Source organism: Curcuma longa, chromosome 4 (assembly GCF_044706935.1).
Source record: "Curcuma longa cultivar G26 ecotype Majalengka, Jawa Barat chromosome 4, ITB_CL_G26_1.1, whole genome shotgun sequence".
NCBI lineage: Eukaryota > Viridiplantae > Streptophyta > Magnoliopsida > Zingiberales > Zingiberaceae > Curcuma > Curcuma longa.
Window position 1 is genome coordinate 11,278,585 of NC_133864.1, and position 24,890 is coordinate 11,303,474.

Sequence of the window (24,890 nt, forward strand, 5' to 3'; positions counted from 1 at the left end):
ATCGGAGTTTGAGTGGGATGCCGCTAGATGAAGGCTGAGTGTTCGATAGCGTAGACTCCGAGTGGGCTTCCCGAGTCTGAAAGGGACAAGACTGGACGAACGTTGAGTGCTCGGGAGCACAAATCTCGAGTGGCCTTCCCGAGTAAGAATGGGACATTACTGGACGAACACTGAGTGCTCGAAAAAGAAGACTGACGAGTCAAGAGTGCTCAAGAAAGGAGACTGGTAGGTCAGAAAAGTGAGGCCAGGGTGGTCGGGAGTAACTTCGGATACTGTTAGTAGAGTGAAAGTTTGTATTCGAGCACTCTCCACAGCTATCTTAGTCATCAATGTGGCCTCTACCCATTAACTAAATTATACGGGATTTCTACAGTAGGAGTTTTGACCATGGTTCTATGTGCCTATAATACTCCAGCAAGTCTTCTACCTAATTTTCTTTTGCTGAGTCTAGCTTAATTTTTAGCCCTTTCACAATATCCATGTTAGTTACTTCAATTTGTCCATTGCCTAAGGATATGTCACTGAAGTAAACACTTGCTCAATCGTAAGATCTTGACACCAGGTTTAAATTTTATGCCCTTGGAATTGCCTACCAATATCACTGATAAACTAATAGAATCTCGAACCAACACAATATTTTTTCATAAGAATATGATAACTACTTTTGTAATTTTTGCTAATAGCTAATTTGTTTCGACTTATTTTGAAAAATAATCAACTGTTACAATTAAGAACTTCCTTTGAAGAGGAACAATCGACATAGGCCCCACTAAATCCAATTCCCATTGATAGAATAGATAAGTAGCCACCACTAGGTACCTCTAGGGCTATTTTAGTGAACCTTAGAATATGTGCTCTCAAAAACTTTGCTGAATTCTACTTTAAATTAAATAGACTGAGGAATGTTTATTGATACTTTTTGTAGTTGATAAGAAGATGTAAGAAATTGGAAAATAACTCTTTAAATGAACCCAAAAATTGAGACCTGAAAATATAAAACCACTATTGTGTCGAGCCAATCAAGGTGGTCACAAAATCGACACTTAATAGTGTATGATTGCTAATATAAAATGGCAGCATTCTTGAATTGACAAAGATGCTCCTCAAGATCTACAGAGTCATCATATGCTCCAATTTGTGAAGAATGAAAATGAGGGAATAGCTCCTTTGCCAAAATATCTTCCATAAACGGAGTGATCTCCCTCAATTTGATTTGAGAATTCCTTTCCTCGTCATGTCTTTCTTGAAGTAGTTAGGGCATCGAGATTGAGAGTCTACTCGGGGGGATTACGTTTGCATCATTCCCTACCCCTAGTTTCGATCCCCAATTCTCCGTAGCAACATGACAATCTCTCGGGGTGCTCTAGCATGGAGCGCCTCTTTGATAGTTGCTCGGATTAACTGCACCAGTTGATTGCGGTTCAAAAGGGGTTTCTCCCTCTACTAGAGTAAAGGTGTCAGTTGGAGCATCCCGTTTTCATGTGCTACAGCATGTATGCATTATTGTTTACATCTTAGTCTCAAGTTTCTTATAGACATCAATTATGATGCGGTAGAATTTGGATGTTCGTTGTCAAGTACTTTTTATTATTTTCGAACCCCACAAACAATCTCCTGCTCAAAGTTAATGCTCAATCAAAGAACGTTGGTCTTGTTCTATCGTAGTCCATCTTATGTTCAAATAAGATTTAGAAAAAAAAAATTAAAAATATTGTAAAATTAAAGAGATAATTTAGCGATAGAATCACAGTCCGAAGGGTCCCTCGATTATCATCCTTCTTTTATTGTAGAACGATTGTTATTATGATATTTCTTTTGCAACGGCTTAAGGAAAATGGAGAGCGCAATCAAAGGATGTTGAGCGTCTGAGCTAGTCATTGCGTGCACTTCCTAATTTATCCTGGTGGCCGATGGGAAATTTTTATGAAGCCGAGCCTGTCATCCCAGGAATAGTCAATAAGGCTAATTGAAATTTATCCGTTTTTTTTTCTTTTGCAACGGCTGTTAATCACCCCTTTTCCAAAATGCATCGCCTTCAAGTTGAGCCCTCCCTCACCCATGTCTGCCCGAGTCTCCAATGCCAAACACCTCAAGCTCCTGAGCACTCCCACACCTGAGATCTGAGTGGCGAACCTCATATCTTCCTTCTCCTTTTGGATCCGATCTTCCCAGACCCTGGGCGGCCGGACCTCTTGGCCTAAATCGAAACTGCACATGTAATTTCCTTATTTAATATGAAGTAATTGAATGAGAGATACGTTCTTCGACGGAGACATCTACGGCGATGATGCTTCCACTGCCTCGCGAAACCACTGCCTCGCGAAATTTGAGAGGTAAGATCATCATACAGTTGAGATCTCAGAATCCTTCCTAAAAGACGAGAGGTAACATCAAGAAAGGAGCTTTCCCAATCAAGGGTTTTTTTATTATTATTTTCAATCGAATAAGTAAACGCCGACCAAGCCCCTTGATACAGACCGCCACCGTTAGCAGCGCCAGTGGGAGATCTCCCATTGGCCGGAGTCCGCGGGTTCCACTGATTTCCGCTTTACTTTCACTCGAAGCTCCGGAAAGAAACGGTGGATTAAGGGAAGAAAGAAGGGGGTTGTGTTGCTGGTGCTGTCATCTGAGTCAGCTTCCGCGAAAAAGCTCCTTTCTTGGCTTCGCTTCGCACCGAGCAAGCGCGAGAGAAGGGGGGAGAGACACAGAGAGTGATGAGCACTGGATCGGCGAATTCCAGCGACTCCAGGGTGGAGACGATCTCGAGGTTGGCGCAGTGGAGGATCGAGAGCTTCGGCCCTTGCTCCTACCGCCGCTCCGAGTCTTTCAAGCTTGGCATCTGGAACTGGTTTGAATCTTTTCCTCTCCGAAAGTTCCCCCTTTCCCCTAGGTTTTTAGGGTTTAAAATTAGATTATCTTTTCTAAAGAAAAATTAGTGTTTTGGGTTCTTAGGTACCTCACGATCGAGAAGAACCGTTACATGTACATCCGGCTCTTCCCGGAGCCTTGCAGGGTGTCGAAAGAACAGCCGCCGGTTGCTCGATTCGTGGTGCGGGTCTCTTCCCCTGGTCCTAACCGCCGATGCTTCGTCTCGTCTGGTATTCTATATCCTTGTTTGTCAGGAGTAGCTTGTTTAAGCTTACAGATCAGTTTGCCTTTCCTCGAGGTTTCAAAGAAACTGGTTTGGGATCATATCTAGATTGATCGATTGTTTTAATTCAAGCTATAATTTATCATCATGAATTGGTTCCAAGAGCTAGAAAAAGACCATTAAGTTTGAGCAATAACATTAAGATCTGAAGGTGGAGCTTTCTCTAGTTTCAATTTAATCACTGATTGCACTTGGAATTATTTTTTGACAGCAGTATCATGAAATGGCAGTAATGGGAAATCCTTGAAATGCCGAATCATGGACCTTTCAATGGACTTATCCTATCGTTTAGTTTTGAGCTAACACCCTTGTTATAGATCATAATGTACTTCCTTCTGTCTTGTAAAATGTAAATAGTCCGACAACGCAAGGAACTTCCTTGTTTTCACTAAAAAAAGAGAGTAAACTCCCTTCTAGCTATCTGAAAGCAAAACCAGGACAAGTCTTTTCAATGGCCAACCACATTTTGCTAATACCAAATTGTGTTTCATGCAATTAATAAGTTTAGATAGGTGGACTGAGAGTTGAAGGTAGGATTGAGTTTTCAATTAATTTAAAGTTAAATGGTGAAAATTTACTCATAGGTTTCTGTTTGGCAATAATTACTATAATTTCTAGCAATTTTTATTTGGTTTGCATCTGACGAGCCATTACTTGATTGTAGTTATCGATAGGCTTCTTCGAACAAGTGAAGATTTTGTCTGGACGGTAGATTATATCTTTCAAGGACGCTTTACAGTTGACGTGGAGTTTCTGGATTTAAAGATAGCTTCCTTGAATGTAAGGATTTCAAAAGATAAGCAATGAGGCTTGCGAAACATTTAAATTGTTTTCATTTATTTCTTCCATATATTATTATCTTTTATATGATAACACTTGTGAATCTCTGCTGAATTATGTTTTGAATTTTATTTTCTCATCACACATCATATGCTTATGATTGTAGGGTGGAGATCCCTATCCATTATGGTGTACCGAAGGGTTGCTGAAATCTGTATCGAGCAAATCCAGTCTTCAATGTCTCTCTCGAATGCTTCAAGATGGAATCCATGCTGATGTTACAATCAAAACTTCAAATGGTTTTCTCAAGGCCCACAAAGCCATTCTTGCCTCTAGCTCCCCCGTGTTTGAAAGCATGTTTCTGCATGACCTCCGAGAGAAAGAGTCCTCAACAATCGAAATAGAGGACATGTCATTAGAAGCTTGCTCAGCACTTCTTGGTTTTATATATGGGGCAATTGAACAAGAAGAATTCTGGAAACACCGAATCGCATTGCTCAGTGCAGCAGATAAGTACGATATTGCTGATCTCAAAGATTGCTGCGAGGACAGCCTCTTAGATGATATCGACACCAGCAATGTCCTTGAGAGGCTTCATGAGGCATGGTTGTATCAGCTTAACAAGCTGAAGAAGGGATGCTTGCTGTATTTGTTCGACTTTGGCAAGATATATGATGTGAAGGATGATATCAATACTTTTTTTCAGCATATTGATAGGGAACTGATGGTCGAAATGTTTCAGGAGATTCTCACTGCATGGAAGCCTGCATGACGACCACATAGTCTGATGTATGTGATGTAAATTTAAAATGATAGAAGCCTGTCAATGTTGTTCTTGTTTCTTGCAGTCCTAGATCTATGCTTTCAGGCTGATTGAAGCTGAATTAATGAATGTTAGTTTGATGGTAGATTCTTGTAGTATTTCAGTAAGGAAATATTATGAGAATTCTTGTGGAAAAGGACATGTTAAAAATTCTTCAATTTGAATTGATAGCATGAACCCTCCTCCAACGATTTGCATGTTAGTTCAAAGCTAATGTTCTTCATCCTCTTCCATTATGGAAATTAAAGACCCCCAGTAAGATGAGTCGACAAATAGGTATTAGTCGAAGGTATATCAAATAGCCCAACTATATTAATCCAAAGGCTTCTTTCTTACAAGAAATTAATAAAGAGAGATAACTACAAAGGCAATTCACCTTATTCAAGATATGAAGAAGTAAATCTTTTAAAAGAAAACATAAGCTAACCTAGCTAGCTATTTATTCAAACTATCATAATAAAAATATCTATTACGATGAGATTTCATAGACTAAACAAAATAAGCATGTTTGCATGCATGTAACATGTTATCTAGATTGGCTCTCTCAAATATTTGACTAACATAAAAGTATCTTAGGTGCACCATTTGATCTTTGGTTGCCACATTGACTTCCACGAGAGAATAGATCAAATAGTCAAACAATATGAAGGATATAGTGTTTCATAGTTTTCCTAGTCTTACATTAATTAATCTTCTCATTTGGAAGAACGAGTTATCGAGTTTACCCCCTTATAATTCTAGCTTCATAATAAGTTTGATTCCCTTAGAAAAAAAGTTAATCATTTCTTCTTGGCATTTGTATACCATCCAAATAAAATTTTTTGAGAGCTTTTAGTTCCACCACTTTCATTGTCATAATATAATAAGCAAAGATTGTGCTTGATGACAAGTATAAGCTTGAAGAAGCTTTACATTTTGGCATGCCTAAATAAAACTTGTGTTATCTATTGATATATATATTTTTAAAACAAAATAAAGTTATAAGTTAAAAAGTTGATTTAGCTTATTTCTTTAACCACTTGAGAGATCCACTCCAGTGCCGGCTCAAGGCCTAAGGCCTATGCCTAGGGCCTCAATAAAATTGGGGCACATTGTTATTAAAAAAATTTATTTTAATCAATTTTTTATATCAATCAAACAATGTGTTCATTTCGTGAGATCATGGTGTTTCAATTTTCGTAAGACCACATCACGCCTGTATGACTACGCATGAGAATTTGATGCCGCTTCATGCATTTGATGCACTGCTCATGCCTGCATGCATGAGAAGTTGCTATATGCATGAGAATTAATACATGACTGAATTGATATATCATTCTAAAAATAATGTCTTAATAAAGTCTTATTTACGTTCAATAATATCTTAAAAATTAAATAATCTAATAATTTTATCAATTAAAAAAATTTATTAAAAAAATTAAATAAAAAATTTTAATTAATAATTTTACATCTCAAAAAGTTAGAAAATTAAATTTTATATAAAAATCTATTTTTAAATTAATAGTTAGAAAATTAAATTTTATATAAAAATTTATTTTTAAATTAATATTTTATTTAAAAATATTTTAAATTCATTGTTGTCGTCGGTCCCAAGTCTGAATGAAAAAGGATGAAAAAAAAATTATATTTTAAAAAAAATGTATTAAAGGTCTAAAAAAATTTTAGCCTAGGATCTCACGAAATTTTGAGACGACCCTGATCCACTCTTTTAGCATTTGATTTGAGAAATAATAGAGCTAAACTAAAGTTCATGAATATAAAAAGAAGCAAGACGATAAAAACTTTGTACCTCGTAGATTTACTTGAAGTAGACTATGAAGGTATGGCTTCATAGCGATCGACAAATAATAAATTTTTATCTCCTAAACTATTAGCTACAAATGAGTATTTAATTTCTTCAACTTGATATAAAGAGTTGTTCCTTTAATATTTCAAAGATAAGATATAAATACTTGGGCCCATATGTTCCTCTCGATCCTTGTTATAAAAAGATATCAAAATAGAAAATAACAAATTTTTTAACAAAAGAATTTTTTAAATTAATTTTCTTCAATAATTATTTTCCTTTCGAATAATCCTCATTATATTAATTTTCAAAAGAAATTTAAAATAGATGTATTATTATTGTTCTTTTAACCACCCTTGGTTCGACCACAGCTGAATATAATAGCTAGGCTTAGCTATAGCCTAAATGCTAAATTAACTCTAATCTTGGATTATTTTTGGATAGTTTTCAATATGATTTTGCACGGGGTTGGGTAGAGCTATGAATGCCTTATTTTTGGCCGAGTGTGAATATGTATTATGTTCCAATCAAGACATCTTGACTCTGATTGGAATAGGCGGAGAGAGTTTTTGTGTTTTAGGAGTGTTAGAGATCGATCGAGGAGGTTTTTTATTTTTCTATATGGTTTTCGAGAAAATAGTACTCTAGGAAAAATTAAGAAATCTCTTGTAGAATATATAAACATTGATTTATACAATTTATATTGCACTTTTACTTTCATATTCACATTATTATTTTTTTTTACTTTTGTGTATTTCTCTTATTATCATAGTATATTCAATTTATACTAATTAATTTTAAAAAAATCATGATTCAACTCTCACGAAAATTTTTCATTGACCATTACAACAAATCGGGAAGCACTTGTAACATGCAACCCGTTAATTCAGCATTCTTAAATCAACCGCTTATTTAAAAAAATTTAGGAATTAATTTACTGAAGATAAAACTTGATTCTTAAATATTAAAAAATTAAAAAGACATCCTACAGCTGCACTATTGGCCCGGGGCTATTTGTTCATGTTTTCAAATTCTGTGGGGTTAGCCCTCGCACGTGCATGTCTGGTACCTAATCAACTTTATGATGTTTCCTTGTCGTGTTGAGGAAAATAGAAGCATGGTGACCAATTGGCACAACCTAATTCATTATTTAAAAATAATAATAATAAATAATTATTATTTTACAGAAAGAAAAGAAAAAATGACAAGAAACTCCTAGCTGGAGCATATTCTTCATTATCATACTCATGGCTCATGGTCTTTCCACATATTAATATATTCCAATAGCTTCCCGGTGGCCTTTTGTAAAAAATTTTAAAACATTTTTATTATTATTATTATTTTGCGGATGTTAAGTGGCACCGTCCCATTTTGTGAGGTTTAGTAGCTAGGAAAATATCATGATATTTGCATTCACTTTCATATGATCATTAATTATTTCTCTGATAAACGATGAGGGACCTAGGAATGTAGACTTAGAACAAGTAAACCATTAATTTCTAATACAAAATTATCATCAGATGGCTATCTTTTTATTCAAAGTTTAATGCAGCAATTAACATGACCCCATTCATGCAAGAATTCTTGATATAATTAAAACTAAAACTAATGAAGAAAACTAAAAGCAAATCCACTCCTTTGCATGTGTTTCTTCTTTCTTCAGGACCTCTTCCTTGTTATGCTCTTCATCAGTCTCTCATACATTATTGCACTGCTGCTTGTTCTTGCATGTCTTGTTAATGGGCTGCTGCTTCTTCTTCTTCTTGCTCTTCCAGTACTGTGCCAATTGGCCAATCCTGTCGCGCCACTTCGGCACCATCTCATCACTGTGCTCCACCATGCTCCTGCTACTAATTCTGTGCTTTGTGCAATCGATGAAGCCAGTGGAGGATGGTATGCTTCTGTCGTCACTACACCATGATGCGTGCCCGTTATCCTCAAATTTGATCGATATGAATGATTCTGAACACAAACACATGCATTCCACTTAGTTTATATTTAAATATCATGCCTTTAAAGAAGTTTTGACAAACCTTCAAGGCTGGAGATGGACGCAGAAGCAGCCTCGTCATCAAATTTGTTGTTGGCGTGAGCGTGAGAGAGGTGGAAGAAGGAAGGCAGAGCGAATACTTTACCAATTCTGGCGCTGGACTTGGACTGCTTCAGTGGTTTTTGCTCAGAATCGGAGGCCAAGACCAGGAGCCTCTCTCTCAAGCAGAGAGCACACACTCCCACTACCGTTTGCTTGGGGTGGAAACGGCAGCAGCAATTAGGGTTGTCACCTTCTCCATGATTTCCCATGTCAGTAATTAATTGTTGCAGAGAAAATTGAAGAGCGAGTGAACGATTTAAGGGAGATCAATTAATGGATTGGCGTTGTGAGTTTTCTCAGAGTTGGATATATATAAAGAACAAGTTTCTTCTGTGTTCCTTAGACTTAGAGGTCATCCAATTGATAAAGAGAAACAGACAACTCAAAGGGAAATTATTGGAGGAGAAAAAAGATGACTTAAAAGTCGCCATTTGAAGAACAAAACATCCAAATAAGGCCTCCCCCTCCACCCTGTCTTGTTCCTTTAGAAAGGTGGTCAGGTCAATGAATCTGATCCCTTCAGGAACAGTTCATTCATTTTATATGACTAGTTTCACTATCCCTTTTTCTCAAGCAAATTTATCGCAAGAGAGATTTATATTTAAAAAAAAAAAACACATTTTGAATGTGCCCCTCTTTTCAGAAAAATACTCTAATCAAACAGATTTTGGCTATTGGAAATAATACAGAAAATGACTACTCGTCTTGAATCAACTTTGCTACACTCCACACAAGCCAAGTTCAAATCCACCAGACAGTAGCTTTTTCTAACAATTGCAGTATGAGAATGGGCACAGAGAAACAAGCCAAGTAATTGTATTATTACACTTTGTACAAGCAAAATCAAGAATATCTGCTTTTACTAAAATTCCACACCCGAATACATCTGATCTAGCAATTAAGTTCTTATATCTCCAACATGAACTCTTGAATTCTACATGATATGAGTCTGAGCGTTCCCTCTTTAGATTACAGTTCCAAAACGGAGCATAGAGCAAGATCTTTAGCTAAGAATATAAGAATGTCGAAGACCTTTAAGGAATAATGTGTTAGATTCACAGCATCTTAATGCACAATGCAATCTCTAATAAACGGATGAGCAAAATTAATGTACCGTTCCCACAAATGTTTATATCTTCTGATAGCCAACTTTAGCCACGGTTTGAGGTTCCCATTATAGTGCAAAACAGCTGCACTCTCAATCAACCTATCATCCATATCCAAGTCATACCCTAGTCCTAATACATGCCATCGCCGATCAAGGGGCTCCATCAGACCATAAAATGTAAGGAGGCCAGGTGGAAGTGTCCCTGCCTTCCAAAGCGTTTTGTCTGCATTCTGCTCCAACCAGTAGTGATATTTGGCAGTAATGTTAGATTTTCTCCATGCTATGAGGTCAATGATGTTCATCCCAAATGCCCATCCGCAGGTCTGAGGATCAAACTTTGAGCCAATGGTTGGATTAGAAAAGTTGAGATACTTGTAGAAGCGATGGAATGTCTCTAGACAAGTCTCCACAGCACCAATAACATTGCCATGTAATTCCACTGAGTACAGAGCAGTAAGATCCTTCTGCACCACAACATCGTCATCAAGGAACACCACCTTTTCGAGCAGGGGTTGTATCTGTGGGATGTAGAAATGCAAATGTTTCAGCAATGATCCAAATATCATATTCTTATACTTCATTTCCCCTGTTGAACCTTTTGAGCCATCCTGAACCATCTGCTTGACTAAAGGAGAGAATGAGGCATTCAGCCAAGACAACTCTTCTATGCTCCGTACTTCAATCGTGCAGCCTCCAAAGTCATTTCCAAGAAACCATGTCGTCATGGCCCAGTAGTTGACCTCATCAGTCACCACATGGAACACAAGCTGCTGAGGATGATCTGCATTCGAGACTGTTGAATTTATGACAACAGAGGTTGCCAGCACATTATCTGAAAAAATACAGAAATGATAGAGGTTGTTGTCCACAAGCCTAGGGGAGTTCCTCACCTCTTCAGAAAGTCTTTGAAGTGCAGGATTTCTAAACCACTCCTCAGTGAGTTTCATGCTTACACAATGAAGACTCTTGGATACAACTTCCGTAGCCAATCGACCAAACTCAGCACTCTGCACTATTGCCGAATTTGCACGCTCTTCCAGCGCAAGCACATGGCTCCTCAAAGTGTCAATTATCGTACTTATGTCGTAATGGGAGTCTTGGGCCTTGTATATTAAGTGTGCTAATTGAGTGATAATAGGGCCTGCTTCTTCCTGGGTGATTACTTTCCCAGCAGCTGCTTGGGCAAGCAACCATTGACAACTTCTTATTCGTGAGCTAAGCTCCCAAGCAAATTGAAGGTTATCATGCTCTTTGGCTATGACAAGGTATGCCTTAGCAAGTGTCATCTGCTCAGCAAGTTGCCTGGCAAAGGAATTACTGCTCAAAAGTTCTTGTGTGAAATTTAAAGCTACATTCATTTCTTCCTCAGCATCTAGAATACTTTCCTGTAATATTCAAAATGAAAAACACTTATGAAGCCCATAGTTGCATAGAGAAGTTAATAAATAGTTACAAAATACTCATACCACATCCTGCATATCTAGGAACAATTGTCTAAGAGAACATAAGATAGGGACAAACAAACTTGCAGGGTCGAATTCATTCGATGATATCATGACCAAAAAAAACAAATCTATCATAAGACAGGTTGCTCACATTCGTATAAAAAATAAATAGCTTGAGCTGCACTAAACTGGACCACACAGAGCAAGAAATTGTCCAAGTAAGAATGAAAAGCCAAATTTAATGTAAGAATTACCAAGTAAAATTTTGGATCCCCTATAAAGATAATATATGTTTATTAGTGTACCATGTATATGTCTATACAATATGGTTTTAGGAGATATGAGTATAAGTGAGCATTGTGAACGATAACTAGAGTTTAGTCAAAAAGAATAACTAGTGTAAGGCTAGCAAAAATGCTCATTCCTAAGAATAACTTGTGTAAGGCTAGCAAAAATGCTCAATCCTCTTGGACCATCTTAATTCAGAAGTCGACATGGTTATGTAGACTAGAATTTTATTACAGCTAATATAATCTTTGATAGGTATGGAATAGTAAATGAGAGACCATAATAATCCAAGAAGCAAAAAATAGAGCAGCAAGCATCACAGCCTTGACTATGACAGTTATTTAAAACAAAAAAGGGTCAGATCCAGCAATCAAATATAAATGACCTAAAGCTTTGAAGTGTAGGATTTCCACTCACAGGCCCCAAAAATATCACAATATATTAATGTGCCTTCTTATGGGCAACTAGGAGGTGAATCAGCTATGAGGGTGTAAACAACATTTCTGACCCTTCTAATAGGTTTTAAAAATCCTATAGATCAGATAAAATATAACAAAAACCAAACCGATCATAAATCAATAATTATATGTAGGGCATGGATTGAACTTATATGTTTCTACTCCAAACTACTTTGGTATAATCAGATCATAGAGTCATCAAGGAAAAATGATAAGATCAATATTTACTGGTATTAATATTTTGCTCATCTCAAATAGTGACCTTGTGACAGGATGTAGCTGCTTAAAGTTATTTTAATATTTTTTGTCTTGAAATAACTAATTCTGAAAGAATTATGTCATTTCAAGTGCCTTGTTGATATCCACAAGATTTACTGTAACAAATATCAAAATGTATCATGAGAATCATGAGTTTACATGACAGTATTACTTTCATTAGCTATTTCCAAACCACCATCTGTTGTTCCGGTTCCCATTTGTAAATAACTTCGTCCATCCAATTATTGTTAATCTAATGTTTATAGGAAACAAGTTTAACATATCAATGGAATCAGCTTTCATTATTGATTCACCTAGCAAAAAAATGCTTTAAATGCTTCCACTACCTCTTGTTCACCCTAACTGAATTCAGAATAGAATTTGAACTTTAATTCTAATATCATATATCCACATTTGGCAAAATGATGGGAATTACAACTATATCTTTTCAAATTTTGGGGATTTAGAAATTTGACCAAAATCCAGAACAATCTAATAATATAGGAGAGATTATACTCATAATCTAGGATTCCTAACATAAAAAGTAGAATCACAAATCTTATCACCTCAAATTAAAACAGACAAATTCAAATTACAATTCTTATCTAATACAGAACTCTAATTCTTTTACATTTGGAATCGGATCCAAACAAGATGTCCAACATATATCCTGGTTTAACCATTTAATGCAAAAAAAAAAAAAATGTTCTTTAAGGAATCTAATTCCTCTTTACAAACCCCATAGCTAAAAAACCAGATCAAGGCAACCGACTTTATTGACTGTATATCTAACAGTAACGTCACCAATCACTTCCTAAGACTGACCCAAAAGAGAAGATACTTTAATTTGAAAGCAAAGTATACCTGCACGGGCGTGGCAGCCTGGTCCTGGCGGTGCTGGAAGAAGAAGAGAACCATCCCCGCCGTGACAGAAATCAGAAGAAGCAACCAGATCCAGCCCGGGATCCGCCTTCTCGATGGACGCCGGAACTCCGTCGCCCTCCGCCGCATGTCACCACGTTCCAGAACCCCCCAACCCTTCTCGGTAAGATGCCGCACCGACACCGAGTCAGCGGATCAACCGCTCAAATCGGGCCCAAACACCTCCCATATCGATCGCCGATCCACCGGAGAGAATTTACAGAATCCAGTAGGGAGCCGGGGCAGCGCGGCGCGAGGAAGGCGAAGCCTCGGAGCTCAGGAGGCGATTTGGATCGGAGTTTTGCACGGGTGGCGATCACGCGCAGTATATGGAGGCAGGGAGATTGGACAAATGAAGCACCTGCAGGCGGGCCGAACTATATAGATCATGATGTTGATGGGCAAATATCGGCCGTTCGATTTACTAGATTCGGTGAGATTACTCAAGAGTTGGTAGGGATTAAATAAATTGAACCGTCTACCATTCAGTAATTCAACCAATTGATGAGCTAGAAACTGTCCATGAAATGCAGTGTAAACAGAACAGGGATTTTGATTCAGTGTTGTGCGATCTGCATTATGTACGTGATTTCACGATAGCTGCTGTCGTAGAGTCTCCACTACGAGTGGGCAGAATTATGTTCCGACGAAATAAAAAACGAAATCGAAAAGTCATAAAAAAAAAACTTTTAAATCGAACGACGTCATTTCATCAGTTATGAAATTTAAATTTTAAATTAAAATAAAAACAAAAGACTATTATTATATTTGGCACGTCTGAATAATAAAATTTATTTTTATAGGAAAGCTATTTAACTTGATCATTTTTTTTAAAAAAAATTAAATTTAAATTTTGAGTTTTAGAACGTAAAGAGTAAAATACTTCTATTTTCAGTTAATTTTAAATTTTGAGATAATTATAAATCATGATATTTATGCAATGTAATTTAGTACTTTCCATACGAGAAAATTACCTATTTTTCTATTATGAAAACGTGAGAATTTGACATGGACGTATAGTTTTTAAGGTAAAAATTAAAATGACGTCCTTTTTTAAATAAAAAACATCAATGACGTCTTTTTTTTATTTATTATCATAAGAACATTTTATTCCGTGTTTCATTTGGCTTCTATATATTTTATTTTTCAAAATTATTTTTATTTTTAATACTATTATAACCACTACATGTTCATAACTTATTCAACAAACATTTTAATTTTGATCAATATTATATTATAGTAATTACAAGATTATAATTATTATAAGTTAAGGAATCATAATTATATTACTATAATCGTATAGCAATTATGATCCCGTAACTACTATAATTACATAACCGTTATAATCTTTTCAATGCTATAATTACATAACAGTTATATTTTTTAACTACTATAATAGCATCAAAAATAAAAATAATTTTATAAAGTAAAATATACGGGATGGAATGCCTTTTGATAATAAATAAAAAAAAAACTCTTTTCGTGATTCAATAAAAAAGAGCTCCTTTTGAGTTTTGCCTTAGTTTTTATACCTTGATTTAGGCGTGACTATTCCTTATCAGTGATCCATGACTTTCCATAAAGTCTTATCATAATTATTCGTGTTAAATTCAAATGTTGATTAGACCTTAAATGACATATATTGACCTAATTATCAAGTTAGATTATCTTAAGTTTGATCATGGTCTATCATAACTGAAATTAGAGTTGAACCTTAATTTATAAATTAATTTACAACAAATAATAATTATTGAAGAGATGGTCTAAAATTATATTGATTATCTGACAAGAATATATAATTAACATGAGAATTAATCTATCTATATAAAGCTAAATTAGTGAGGTCAATTTAAGTCTTTTAGATTTAGATATGATTAATTAAATATTAATTAATTAGCTATAGTAATTAGTTTTCTTAGACATAAATTTGGTTAATGAGATCTAAAACATAAAGTCCAATGAGTTCTATTTTATTTGTGAGCTTCACTGCTCCTTACTTTCATAATCATGTTTTATTAACACATTAATAGCTCTTACTTTCATAAGAATCAATACACATCATCAATTGTTTTTATAAGTTTTTTGAGAATCAATACACATCTAAGTTTTTTGAGAAAAAAAAATACAAAATCATACTTTACTCAAAATGTAATTATATATCATAGAGATATTTATTGACTTTCTTTTCTCGTCAAGCACTCCTGAATCACCTTGTTAACTAATTGGAAAGGCTTCTCCAACTGCAAGAATGGAACAAGCCTTGAAGCAACACCAAGTTATTATATTATGTAATTTACCCAAAACAAACTGATATCATACAGCAAAGGAGCTCTTCTCCTTCTAAGCGATACTAGAGAATAGCAAAATACTTGCAAAGAAAACTGGAAGAAGAAAAAAACACTTGGTGCATCCAGAATTTCTCATAGTTTATCAGGTTCAACATTATTGTCATTCAAAGCAGACGCTGCCAATGCATCTAAGAACCACACTAATTTCCCATTGTCTGGACAAATCAGCCTAGCAGGTAATGAAGAGGCATCAAATTTCACGTCGTCGGTGAGAATGGAAAGCCGCACTGCCATGGCATTCTCCTCGCCGATGGCAACTATAGCAACATTAGAGGCAGAATTGATGACAGGGAGTGCAAAGGTAATCCTCTCAGGTGGAGGCTCAGGAGAGTCAGTGATGTAAGTGACCCACTCCCCTCTTAGTTCAAGTGCTGGGTGATGAGGGAATAGTGAAGCAACATGTCCATCTGGTCCCAGCCCGAGAAGGATAAGATCAAACTTAGGACAGTCATTGCTTTCAGAAACACCTATAGTTCGGATCTTCACTAGCTGTCGAATGGTAAATTCGTATTCTCTTGCTGCATCCTCCACTGTTGCATTGTCATTAACGGAGAAAATATGATTGCTGAGAATGGACACCTAAAAATTTGAATGGCAGAAACATGAGCTTTTCATATATGAACTAGAAATGGCAAGAAGTAAGGGAGAAACCCAGAAACATGTCGTCATAAAGAATCCAAACTCAATTTTTGAAATACAAATGTACGATGTCATGCGACTATTAAATAGTTGATTAGTTAACTGCTCATTCTAAAAGCTTCTCAAGCTCATAGAAAAGAGACTATTTGTTTATTTTCTAATACTTCTCCATATGTGAGTACATTTCACTTGATTGGCCAAACCATGACACATGAATTGATGAGATTTCTTTTAGACATAGCAAGATTTAAACTCTGAACCAAGATGCCATGTAAATGTAAAGATGATTGGATTACTACTTATCAAAATCTCGAGCTGTTAGGAAATTCACTAATTTACATATTTCTTTTCTAATAACAACAAACAGAGCACTGGCAGTCAACTCAAAGAATATGGAAAGGACTGGCTTACAAGATATTAATGAAAACATGCCTAACTGTCAAATTCAAAAACATATTTAGATGAGGAAAAATATGTATTCATGTAGATCAAGAAAGTATTTAAGCCTCCTTTAAATTTTTTTAAAAGAAAAACTACTATTGGCTTTCCTTCAATACCTTAGGCTAAAAAGAAACTTTTCATATTACTATGATACAAACAACTATTCCTTTTGAATCAGGGTGCTGCATAGTTAGAAAACAACATATCAAAAAAAAAAACTCAAGAAATAGCAAAATAGGCATGGTAATTTAGTGCGATCAAGATTGATAATTCTATTATATTAATGAAGTACTCCTCTACTGAAGGTAGAATGAAACGAAAGGCATGTAGCTAGTATAATGGCCAAGGACTGAGAAATATCTCTTACAATAAAAAGAATATGTTCAGAAGTACAAGCAGAAGTAAATATCATCTGCCCATTTTCAGGATACTGGAACCGTGTGTGTGTGTGTCACTTGAAACATAAAACTATCTGCTGTACTTAGCATAAACAAAATTTCTATTTGTATTATGGTTTCAGTCTATTGACATGCATAATATCATCCGTAGACTATTGGATAAATTATTCACTCCAAATTCTTTTACACATCCAACAAAATCCAACTTCACAAAAAACGAGAAAGCTATATAAACAATGATGAAATTCAACACAATCTTGAAGATACTTGAAGGTAACTTTTCAAGAACTCGCAATACAAAGCATTTAAAGAAATAAGCCAGATTTTTCACAAGTGAATAGTTCCATGATCCCTACGAACAGACATCATCTTCTAAGTTCATCAAGCAAGGAGGATCCAAAATGACTACCAACCTTTGAGAGAAATACATCCTTGGTTAACTTATAATTGCTGTCGACATGATTCTTTGCAACAGCACGTTCATCAGCCCAAAATACATACCATTTTGTCCAATCGACGGTCTTCTTATAAGGAGCTTCAGAAAGTTTCCTGCATCCACAGTAAGTCCTCCCTTAAATACTCGGCATACCTCAATGGTGATACCCCCAAACTTAGCAGAAAAAGCAATGAAAAACCAACATTTGGAAAGGTATTCAAAGAGATTACTCCAACAATCTTATCAGAGACCGGCCAGATAAAGCAACGGTGAAGCATCCTCTCTCCTTAACGGAATTTTCAGAGAGTTGGGATATATACTCCGCCAAATCCGTGGTGAGCTCGTACTTATCCTCAAAGACTCTCAAATCTCTCTTGGTCTCTGGTTCACCACAGTTAGCCATTCTTGCAACCTAAACCTAATGAAGGAACTAGATAGGAAATTTCTTTGGATCAAAGGAACGCTAATGAGTGCAAAACCAGTTGATGCGTTTAGTAACGTTAGGGATTTGAGGAGTGGCAAAGGTTGCCTTTTTACGGTAAAATTAAGCTGAGGAGGCGGAAGGGATACCTCGGAGAGGCAATGGACGGAAGAAACCGGAAATCAGCGGAACGAACGGGGGAAGCCGAAGAGGAACACGGCGCCAGCAATGGAGAAGGACGAGGAAGAGGAAGAGGAAGAGGAAGCGAAGCCTCGCAGGTTAACGAGGCAGGGGAACTGGGAAGAATGAGCCTGGTTAAAAAGGCATAAACTCGCAAAGGGGGGATTGCCAAAAACAAACATAAATATTGCTAGTTATTATTTGGGTGTATGACCTTTTTTAATGTTAAATACAAAGAGACAAAAGACTTTCTTTTCTATAACTAAAAGGGAATTTTCAGCATGTTACTTAATAAAGTATTTAAAATATTTCCTTAACTAAAAATATTCTCTTTGTTTTTATTTTCCTATCATTTTCCCCCCTTTTTTTCTCGAGTAGTTCACAAAATAGTAAAAATGAGTTGACTATTTCATTAGAATTTGTGTTATTGATTAAGGGTAAAACAAATAGAGCTTGATGACTCTAGTGGCCTTTTCAAGATTTTGAAATTTCAGGGGTGTTTTGAGAAAGAAAGTTTCAATAGATGGTCATCGTCCGATCGTGTGAAGTCGTTAGGATGACGAATTCACCTTTTTTACAGAAGAGGATTGGAGGTAAGGGCGGAGCCACGTGATGACCTACCCGAGCAAAGGGGAAGATATATAATCTAGGAAAAAAAAGAGAGGAAGGTAGCCCAGGAGCTATAAAAGTTTTGACTCCTTCATTGATAGGAGGGTGTAAATGAGTCGAGTTTAACTATAACAATATTTCTGATTTCCTAATTAATTAACCTCTTAATTTTGATTCCTCCGATCCACCCACCAGTGAAATGAAATCATTATCTGTCATCAAGATGACTGGTGGAATATTATTCCATCACTCGATCGTGTCACTTTGTGTAGCCAAATTGGATAGTGGAGGCAGTGGGCATGCACTCATCAGACTCGAGACCTACCAACTTGGGGCTCGAGAATCAAACCTAAAGAGGTGCATGATGGACACTGGAGCCCAGTGTTTTGTGGTGCAAGTTAACATGAAGCACTTTTGGTGATTGCTCTGATTTATTGATTGAGCAGGAATAAGACCTCGACCTAACAAAGTGCAGGCAAATTAAAAGAGTCCATGCAAAAATCTTGACCTAAAAGAGCTTCAAGAAAAAGCTGCCACAAGTTGGTCATGGATTCTGAAAGATGCTCGTTATCAGGTCCAGTACTAGGTTTCTCAGCAGTTAATCACGGCATTGCCTCAATTGTTGTCGAGTCAATGGTGTCTTTACAGGTGGATTGAGGTGATGTAGCCATCACGAGGCGTTGTTAATGGTCGTTGTCTGCTCATGGCTACATGGAAAAGGATGTGCAGGAAATGAAGAGCATCCACTAAGAAGCTTTCTTGCTCATTGATATATATATATATATATCATGCATGAGAAAGATTGTTGACTGGGAATCCAAATGTAGGGATGCCAGTTGTTAGGTATATATATTGGCTTTTCATTATTACTGTCCAATTGAAGAACCGTGTTAGGTATGATAATCTGGTCTAGCTCTTAAATAAAAGTTGGAACAAAATTAATCTGTATTCTACACTAACTAAAAACAATATGCCTGATAGTTTTCAAACATCAAATTAAATCTGCTGTTCCTGTTGAGATCGGCTTCCGGATGCGCCGCCGGACCAGTCAGCATGCAGGGGAAGAGAGGGGGGTGGAGCCGCCGGAGAGGGCCTCCATATCGAGGAAGGAGAGAAGATCAGCCACCGGTAGGCCCTGAAACACCATCGAAAACAGAGGTCATCCTAGCGCCGGGGAGTCCTCGGACGGCCACTCCGACGCTCAAGTTAGCCCAGTCTGAGAAGAAGAAGAAGTACAGTAAAATAAAAATACTGTAATAAAATGCTCAGCCCAAAAAAGATAATAAGAGTGAGAGAGATCCAGAGAGAGAGAGAGCCCGGAACCTCCCCTTTTTCTTTAGTTTACCTCCTTCCTCCCTTTTTATACCTCAAGAGCTCCCTCATAGCATTAGGAGAGAAGGCTACGATTTTTGTCTGACAAAGCATGGTCTTGAAAAGATGACCAATTACATCCTTATTTAATGCTTGGCTAAGTTGTTCATTGGAGAGAGAGCCCGTTCTGACAGGTCACATCTTCCATTAATGCTTGACAATGTTGTTTAATAGAGAGAGAGAAGACCATTTCTAAGAAGTCACGTCCTTCTGACAAGGCATGGTCCTTGAGAAGATCCTGATAAGACAAAGTATGGTCTTGGAAAGACTATTTCTGACAAGTCACCTCCAAGAATGATCATCTCTGACAGGATATGGCCTTGAGCAGACCATTATGACGAGTCGTACTGCTAATAAAATTGAAGAAAGAAATAACTTTGCTGAACAATGAATCTATTTAGCAATAGGAAGTGGATGTTGGTAGTTCTTTCAAATGTGGTTTTGACTGTTAAATGGGTTGCAAGTTATATTTGCTTGACTAGGATTAATTTCTTGAGTGATCTTTTGCATGCCAATATTACAGTTTTTTTTCATAACTGCACTAATTATTGGTTGCTTTGTTTTTTTTATAATTCAAGTGTTCGAATTTTGTCCAACTAATTCTAGAAGTAAACGGTCTTAATGACATTATTGATTGTTTTATTACCTATGCTACATATTGATTTTAGATCATTTGCTTCAAATGCAAAAAATTTGAGGAATATTACTTTTTGTGAATTAAGAATAAACATTCAAAAGAGATTAGATTTCTTTTAATAAATACATTGCATTTGTCAATGTATTTCCAACAATTTAAATTGGTATGAAATTATTTGAGCATCCGATATGATTGCTTTATTATTGTTGATGTTGTACGTTGTTACTAGTGTTCAGCTTTAGTGAGTCATCTATCTACATTTATAGTATGTCACATAGATTAACACCTAATATAGACAAAATCAATGGGATTATTTAACAACGAACAGTCATCATCTCATCCATGAATAATGATGTTAGGACTTTTCTTCAAGAAAATTAGAACATATATTACACGTGCTTCAAGCGGACATTCTTTCAGAGGAAACAAAAAGAATGCAAAGTGACGAAGTTTGCTCAGAGAAAATTCGCAACTGCTGAAAATTAGATATAAAACACAGGACATTAGCATACAGACATCTTTTCTATTTCTTCCAGTAGGTATTTTGATTCAGCCAAGCAATCCACTGGAGCTTGAGCTCTAACCGTTATCCTCTGCCTCTTCTCGTGCATGTACTCAGTATGCACCACACTAACCCGGAACAGGTGCGGAACCCATGTTGCTTCCTTCAGCTTGAGCTGATACTTTTCATCTCCCTCCTGCAATAGATCAACTTTTTCAAACAAGCCACCAAAAATGGTTTTACATTCATAGACCAAAAAATAATCTTACAAGTTTAAGTCCAAGTAGAAAATAGTAGAATGAGGAGTTTTAGGTGTTAATTTCTTACCTCAGTTTTTATTCTATTGAGCTCATCAGCAGAGCATCCAACTATTTTCTCAGCTTGCTCATTGAAAACTGAAAGCCAGGCTTCACCTGAAGGATCTGTGACCTTAACCACCATTATGTATCTGAAAAGCAAAAAATCTGAAAGCTTAATTATTCCAAATAATTAAAGAAACTGAGCGGTGCATTTACACTTCATTTACTTTGTTTACCTTAAAGAGCTTTCCTCGTCATTCTTCTGACATGATTCGCACCAGTATCCAGAACCAACAGCTTCAATAACTTTCTTGTTGCAAGTAGTGCATGCACGATACCACATTGTCTGGTCAGGCTTAATGTAGCTTACATAGACATTTATGTTGAAGAAGGCAGGCTGTTCACAAAGGAGGATATAAGAACTAGAAAACACTACAATATAGCTATCTTTTTGTGTCAATTCATAAATTTATACCTTATCTTGACCCAGACTTTGGTTCTCAGTTATATGAGTAAGGAAAACTCTATCAGTATACATTGACCTCAATCCATTTTTGGTGGAAGAGACCAAGCTTGATCCAACAGATGCCATTGAAGTTCCTTTTCCTTCTGAGTCATACCTGCAAGGTAATAGGAAGGAAAACGTATTAGAATAGTTGAAAATGGGTGAGAAATTTGTTAAAGGCTTTTTGACAGCTGCCAATCTTACCAAGACTTCAGCTTCTTTGATTCAGGCAAATCTGGGTTTATTATCACTGTGCTTTTACTTAAAGTTGACAAAGATACACCTACAAGAGGAACAAAAAATTGTCCATTAGTAACATATAAACATGTTTTAAGACGGTTCCTTTGGAAAATTAGTGGTGAACATTTTATACCTTGAAAATCTCCTACTCGAAGGCATTTTATGGCTACAACTGGTGAGGTATGAACCATATCCAGCAATTCCTGCCCAACATCTGTAGCAAGTTCATTCCACAAGGAGACAGTAACAGTTTTGTTCCTGTAGCACAAACAATTACAAACTCAATCACATAGTTAATCTATGTTAAGCCATTGAAGCAGAAAAGATCAATTTATGCATAATAATAATCCCCCAAAAAAAGTGTCTAAGACAGCTTACGAATCATCTGCAATAGTAAGATCTCGCTTTGGAATCATTTCATTGTTGCTTTTCCTCCGGATACTCAAAGTTGATGAAACATTCTGAACAACACCTATCAAATCTGCACACCAAATAGAAAAGTTTAAGAGGAAAGCTTCAAAATTCTATTAATTTGAATCCAAATTAGTAAGGATGGTCTTTACCTATGAGCTCCCTCCCATTCACATATGACCCTAATTGATCAATCTTGACAAAATTATACTTGGTTTCAGGGACAAAAACTTCCCCTTCTGCCTCTTCAACTATGGAGTTCTCATTTAGATTCATCTCATAATCATTTTTTACAGTTGTGAACTGCCTGTTTGCAACTCTGAGATACCCTTTTGATATGAAATATACTTTTCCCAACTCAAACCTAGGATAAAACTTAGCTGCAGCTTCATTAAACATTGTAGCCTGAATTTGAGTGCCCTGATCAAAATTTAGCAAAGTTGATCAGCAATATTGTATCTTGAAGAAATACCAGGGTAGGAGGACAAGTTGATACAATTAGATAAAGAAACACTTACATCTTCATCTGTCAATTCTACATTAAAAACCTGGCCCTCTCCTTTAGCATTCCTGTATGTTCTCAAATTCCCTTTATTTGTGAGTCGAACCTTTATGGTCCAATTTCCTTGATAAGGATTCAAGGAAACTAGAGAATGCACTCTTCTTGATATAGCAAGACGAGCAGCAGGAGCAGCACTGCAGAACATAGCAGACATTATAATTTTAACGCAAACAAAATAAATCAGAAAAGGAAAAACAGAATGAAGAAGACATACTATAATCAGCAGGCTCTTTGCATATAAAATACCCATAATATGACTGAAACTGGAATTGCATAATTGAATTGATGGCAAATACAATAAAAGCCACTTACTTTCCATGCTGTTCATGCACAATCTGGGCAGCAGATTTTGACTCCATAGATTGAGTAGATTTTAATGTTACCATAGGCTCCTCTATTTTCACAGCATTGTTAACAAATACCTCTTGCTTAGACTCTAAATTCATATCAGGCTTTTCTTTCTTTGCATCATTTTTAATTTCCAATTCAAGAGAAGGAGAAACTACTTCACACTTTGTCACTATCAAAGCCCTGAAAGAATATGAATCAGTGTAAATGCTTTGGCATCAGAGTAAACCAAGATTCAAAAGGTCAAAGTCATGATCACTATGTATTTACTTTTCAAGCTGATTAGGAATGGAATTGCAAGTATAATCCAGAATACGGATGAGACCAAGGTTTTGCAATTTTCCAGATTGGATTTCTGTAGACAAATAAGTGGGAAGCATAGCTTTTAGCTTCATCTCCCCATCACTAGCCATAAACCTGTTATCAAATATAACATCAGCTTCTAAAATTAACATGCAGTTGTCCATTCTGCGTAATGCAATATAAAAACAGGAAGAAAAAAATTGGCCAAAGGCGCGAAGCTTTACCAACAAAAGAATTTTTAAACGCATGCCATTTTTTCAGCATCAGTCCCTTGCACATAAGATTTTCGTAATCTTTTCCATCGTTTACCAGGATTATTTTGCCTTTAACTCTTTTTTTCATTTTGCGGTTGACTCATCTTGCGAGTCCTATATATTTTCTGTAAGTTGTAACCTCCTTTATCACCCAGGCTTCTAATTTCCTTCTTTATTTCACAATCTATGTTTCCTTACTTCTAACCCAAACACTGCGATTATGGTGGGCTTTTCCATCTAACTCCCTCGGGAACCAAATATTATAATTTGTAAGTTAAAAAATTTGGCTTATCCGTAAGAAGTTCAAGCGCAAAATATAATAATTCTATCAAACTAGTACTAAATAAGACAATCGTGTGACTTTATGCTCTCATTCTGGAATTCTAGACTACTACAACTTGGAGGACTTTATTATTGTAAAGAAATTTTGCGTGCATAATCCAAGGCATTCTCGATCAAGAATACATGGGCAGCTAGACTGTCAAACTTCAACAAGAAAAAATTAAGCTAGTGCATAAAGTATAACTCTTTGAGAAATCAAAACCTTAGGCTAAACTATTGTAGCCCTAAAGATGTAGATTGTTAGACAAGTTAAATCCTGTTACGCAGATCTAACCGATATTATGCATACTTAAACTGATGACTCCTAGCAAACAAGTCGACGAAAAATTGACAGAAAAAAAAAACTTAGGCGAAGAAGAAGAGATATGACTAAATGGCAAGAGAGAAAGATGGTTACGTGAAACGCGTGCTGCTGCTGCCGATGGGCTTCAGATCGACGACCTGGACGGTGATTTCCGGCACGTCGGAGGGCGAGTCAGGAGAAGGATTGGAGAGGAGCATCGAGATGGCTCCTGGGGTCACAGATCTGGCCAT

At 36.3% G+C, this 24,890-nt stretch overlaps 5 protein-coding genes across 7 annotated transcripts; 1 reads left to right on the plus strand and 4 right to left on the minus strand.

Annotated features, from left to right (window-relative positions):
• The first annotated feature begins 2,564 nt into the window (after positions 1 to 2,564).
• LOC141827310 (BTB/POZ domain-containing protein At1g21780-like) lies at positions 2,565 to 4,877 on the plus strand. Its single transcript, XM_074714529.1, has 4 exons — positions 2,565 to 2,848; positions 2,953 to 3,098; positions 3,816 to 3,931; positions 4,098 to 4,877. The coding sequence occupies exons 1-4, from the start codon at positions 2,715 to 2,717 to the stop codon at positions 4,701 to 4,703; spliced, it is 1,002 nt and encodes a 333-aa protein (XP_074570630.1). The 5' UTR covers positions 2,565 to 2,714; the 3' UTR covers positions 4,704 to 4,877.
• A 3,299-nt stretch (positions 4,878 to 8,176) lies between these two features.
• LOC141828693 (uncharacterized) lies at positions 8,177 to 8,841 on the minus strand. The gene is made up of 2 exons (XM_074716152.1): positions 8,574 to 8,841; positions 8,177 to 8,502 (listed from the first exon to the last, which is right to left on the minus strand). Exons 1-2 carry the CDS (start codon positions 8,839 to 8,841, stop codon positions 8,237 to 8,239), a joined length of 534 nt encoding a protein of 177 aa, XP_074572253.1. The 3' UTR covers positions 8,177 to 8,236.
• Positions 8,842 to 9,370: 529 nt separating this feature from the next.
• LOC141827330 (hexosyltransferase GAUT11-like) lies at positions 9,371 to 13,433 on the minus strand. Its single transcript, XM_074714552.1, has 2 exons — positions 13,054 to 13,433; positions 9,371 to 11,125 (listed from the first exon to the last, which is right to left on the minus strand). Exons 1-2 carry the CDS (start codon positions 13,198 to 13,200, stop codon positions 9,698 to 9,700), a joined length of 1,575 nt encoding a protein of 524 aa, XP_074570653.1. The 5' UTR covers positions 13,201 to 13,433; the 3' UTR covers positions 9,371 to 9,697.
• Positions 13,434 to 15,461: 2,028 nt separating this feature from the next.
• Positions 15,462 to 18,040, minus strand: LOC141828528 (putative 6-phosphogluconolactonase 2). 2 transcript variants are annotated; one of them, XM_074715972.1, is made up of 4 exons: positions 17,943 to 18,040; positions 17,603 to 17,790; positions 17,350 to 17,485; positions 15,462 to 16,037 (listed from the first exon to the last, which is right to left on the minus strand). In XM_074715972.1, exons 2-4 carry the CDS (start codon positions 17,773 to 17,775, stop codon positions 15,531 to 15,533), a joined length of 816 nt encoding a protein of 271 aa, XP_074572073.1. In that variant the 5' UTR covers positions 17,776 to 17,790; positions 17,943 to 18,040; the 3' UTR covers positions 15,462 to 15,530. The 2 variants fall into 2 exon arrangements, with proteins under 2 accessions (XP_074572073.1, XP_074572072.1); XM_074715971.1 differs by having other exon boundaries at positions 17,603 to 17,802.
• A 3,053-nt stretch (positions 18,041 to 21,093) lies between these two features.
• On the minus strand, positions 21,094 to 24,890 carry LOC141828423 (replication protein A 70 kDa DNA-binding subunit B-like). Of its 2 annotated transcripts, XM_074715850.1 has the most exons (13): positions 24,754 to 24,890; positions 23,728 to 23,874; positions 23,526 to 23,640; positions 23,422 to 23,462; positions 23,066 to 23,243; positions 22,700 to 22,967; positions 22,515 to 22,617; positions 22,270 to 22,394; positions 22,101 to 22,179; positions 21,867 to 22,011; positions 21,628 to 21,788; positions 21,420 to 21,540; positions 21,094 to 21,288 (listed from the first exon to the last, which is right to left on the minus strand). In XM_074715850.1, exons 1-13 carry the CDS (start codon positions 24,888 to 24,890, stop codon positions 21,094 to 21,096), a joined length of 1,815 nt encoding a protein of 604 aa, XP_074571951.1. The 2 variants fall into 2 exon arrangements, with proteins under 2 accessions (XP_074571951.1, XP_074571950.1); XM_074715849.1 differs by having other exon boundaries at positions 23,422 to 23,640.

What these genes read in the sequence shown, in the direction of transcription:
- LOC141827310 (XM_074714529.1), top strand. Translation starts at nt 2,715, where the DNA reads ATGAGCACTGGATCGGCGAATTCCAGCGACTCCAGGGTGGAGACGATC. An exon ending in CCGATGCTTCGTCTCGTCTG is followed by an intron (nt 3,099 to 3,815) that starts GTATTCTATATC and finishes ACTTGATTGTAG; the next exon opens with TTATCGATAGGCTTCTTCGA. An exon ending in TAAAGATAGCTTCCTTGAAT is followed by an intron (nt 3,932 to 4,097) that starts GTAAGGATTTCA and finishes TTATGATTGTAG; the next exon opens with GGTGGAGATCCCTATCCATT.
- LOC141828693 (XM_074716152.1), bottom strand. Translation starts at nt 8,841, where the DNA reads ATGGGAAATCATGGAGAAGGTGACAACCCTAATTGCTGCTGCCGTTTC. An exon ending in GTCCATCTCCAGCCTTGAAG is followed by an intron (nt 8,503 to 8,573) that starts GTTTGTCAAAAC and finishes GTTTGTGTTCAG; the next exon opens with AATCATTCATATCGATCAAA.
- LOC141827330 (XM_074714552.1), bottom strand. Translation starts at nt 13,200, where the DNA reads ATGCGGCGGAGGGCGACGGAGTTCCGGCGTCCATCGAGAAGGCGGATC. An exon ending in AGGCTGCCACGCCCGTGCAG is followed by an intron (nt 11,126 to 13,053) that starts GTATACTTTGCT and finishes TGAATATTACAG; the next exon opens with GAAAGTATTCTAGATGCTGA.
- LOC141828528 (XM_074715972.1), bottom strand. Translation starts at nt 17,775, where the DNA reads ATGGCTAACTGTGGTGAACCAGAGACCAAGAGAGATTTGAGAGTCTTT. An exon ending in TCTCTGATAAGATTGTTGGA is followed by an intron (nt 17,486 to 17,602) that starts GTAATCTCTTTG and finishes CTGTGGATGCAG; the next exon opens with GAAACTTTCTGAAGCTCCTT. An exon ending in AGGATGTATTTCTCTCAAAG is followed by an intron (nt 16,038 to 17,349) that starts GTTGGTAGTCAT and finishes TCAAATTTTTAG; the next exon opens with GTGTCCATTCTCAGCAATCA.
- LOC141828423 (XM_074715849.1), bottom strand. Translation starts at nt 24,890, where the DNA reads ATGGCCAGATCTGTGACCCCAGGAGCCATCTCGATGCTCCTCTCCAAT. An exon ending in TCGAGTAGGAGATTTTCAAG is followed by an intron (nt 22,180 to 22,269) that starts GTATAAAATGTT and finishes TTCCTCTTGTAG; the next exon opens with GTGTATCTTTGTCAACTTTA. An exon ending in AAAGTCTGGGTCAAGATAAG is followed by an intron (nt 21,789 to 21,866) that starts GTATAAATTTAT and finishes CTTTGTGAACAG; the next exon opens with CCTGCCTTCTTCAACATAAA.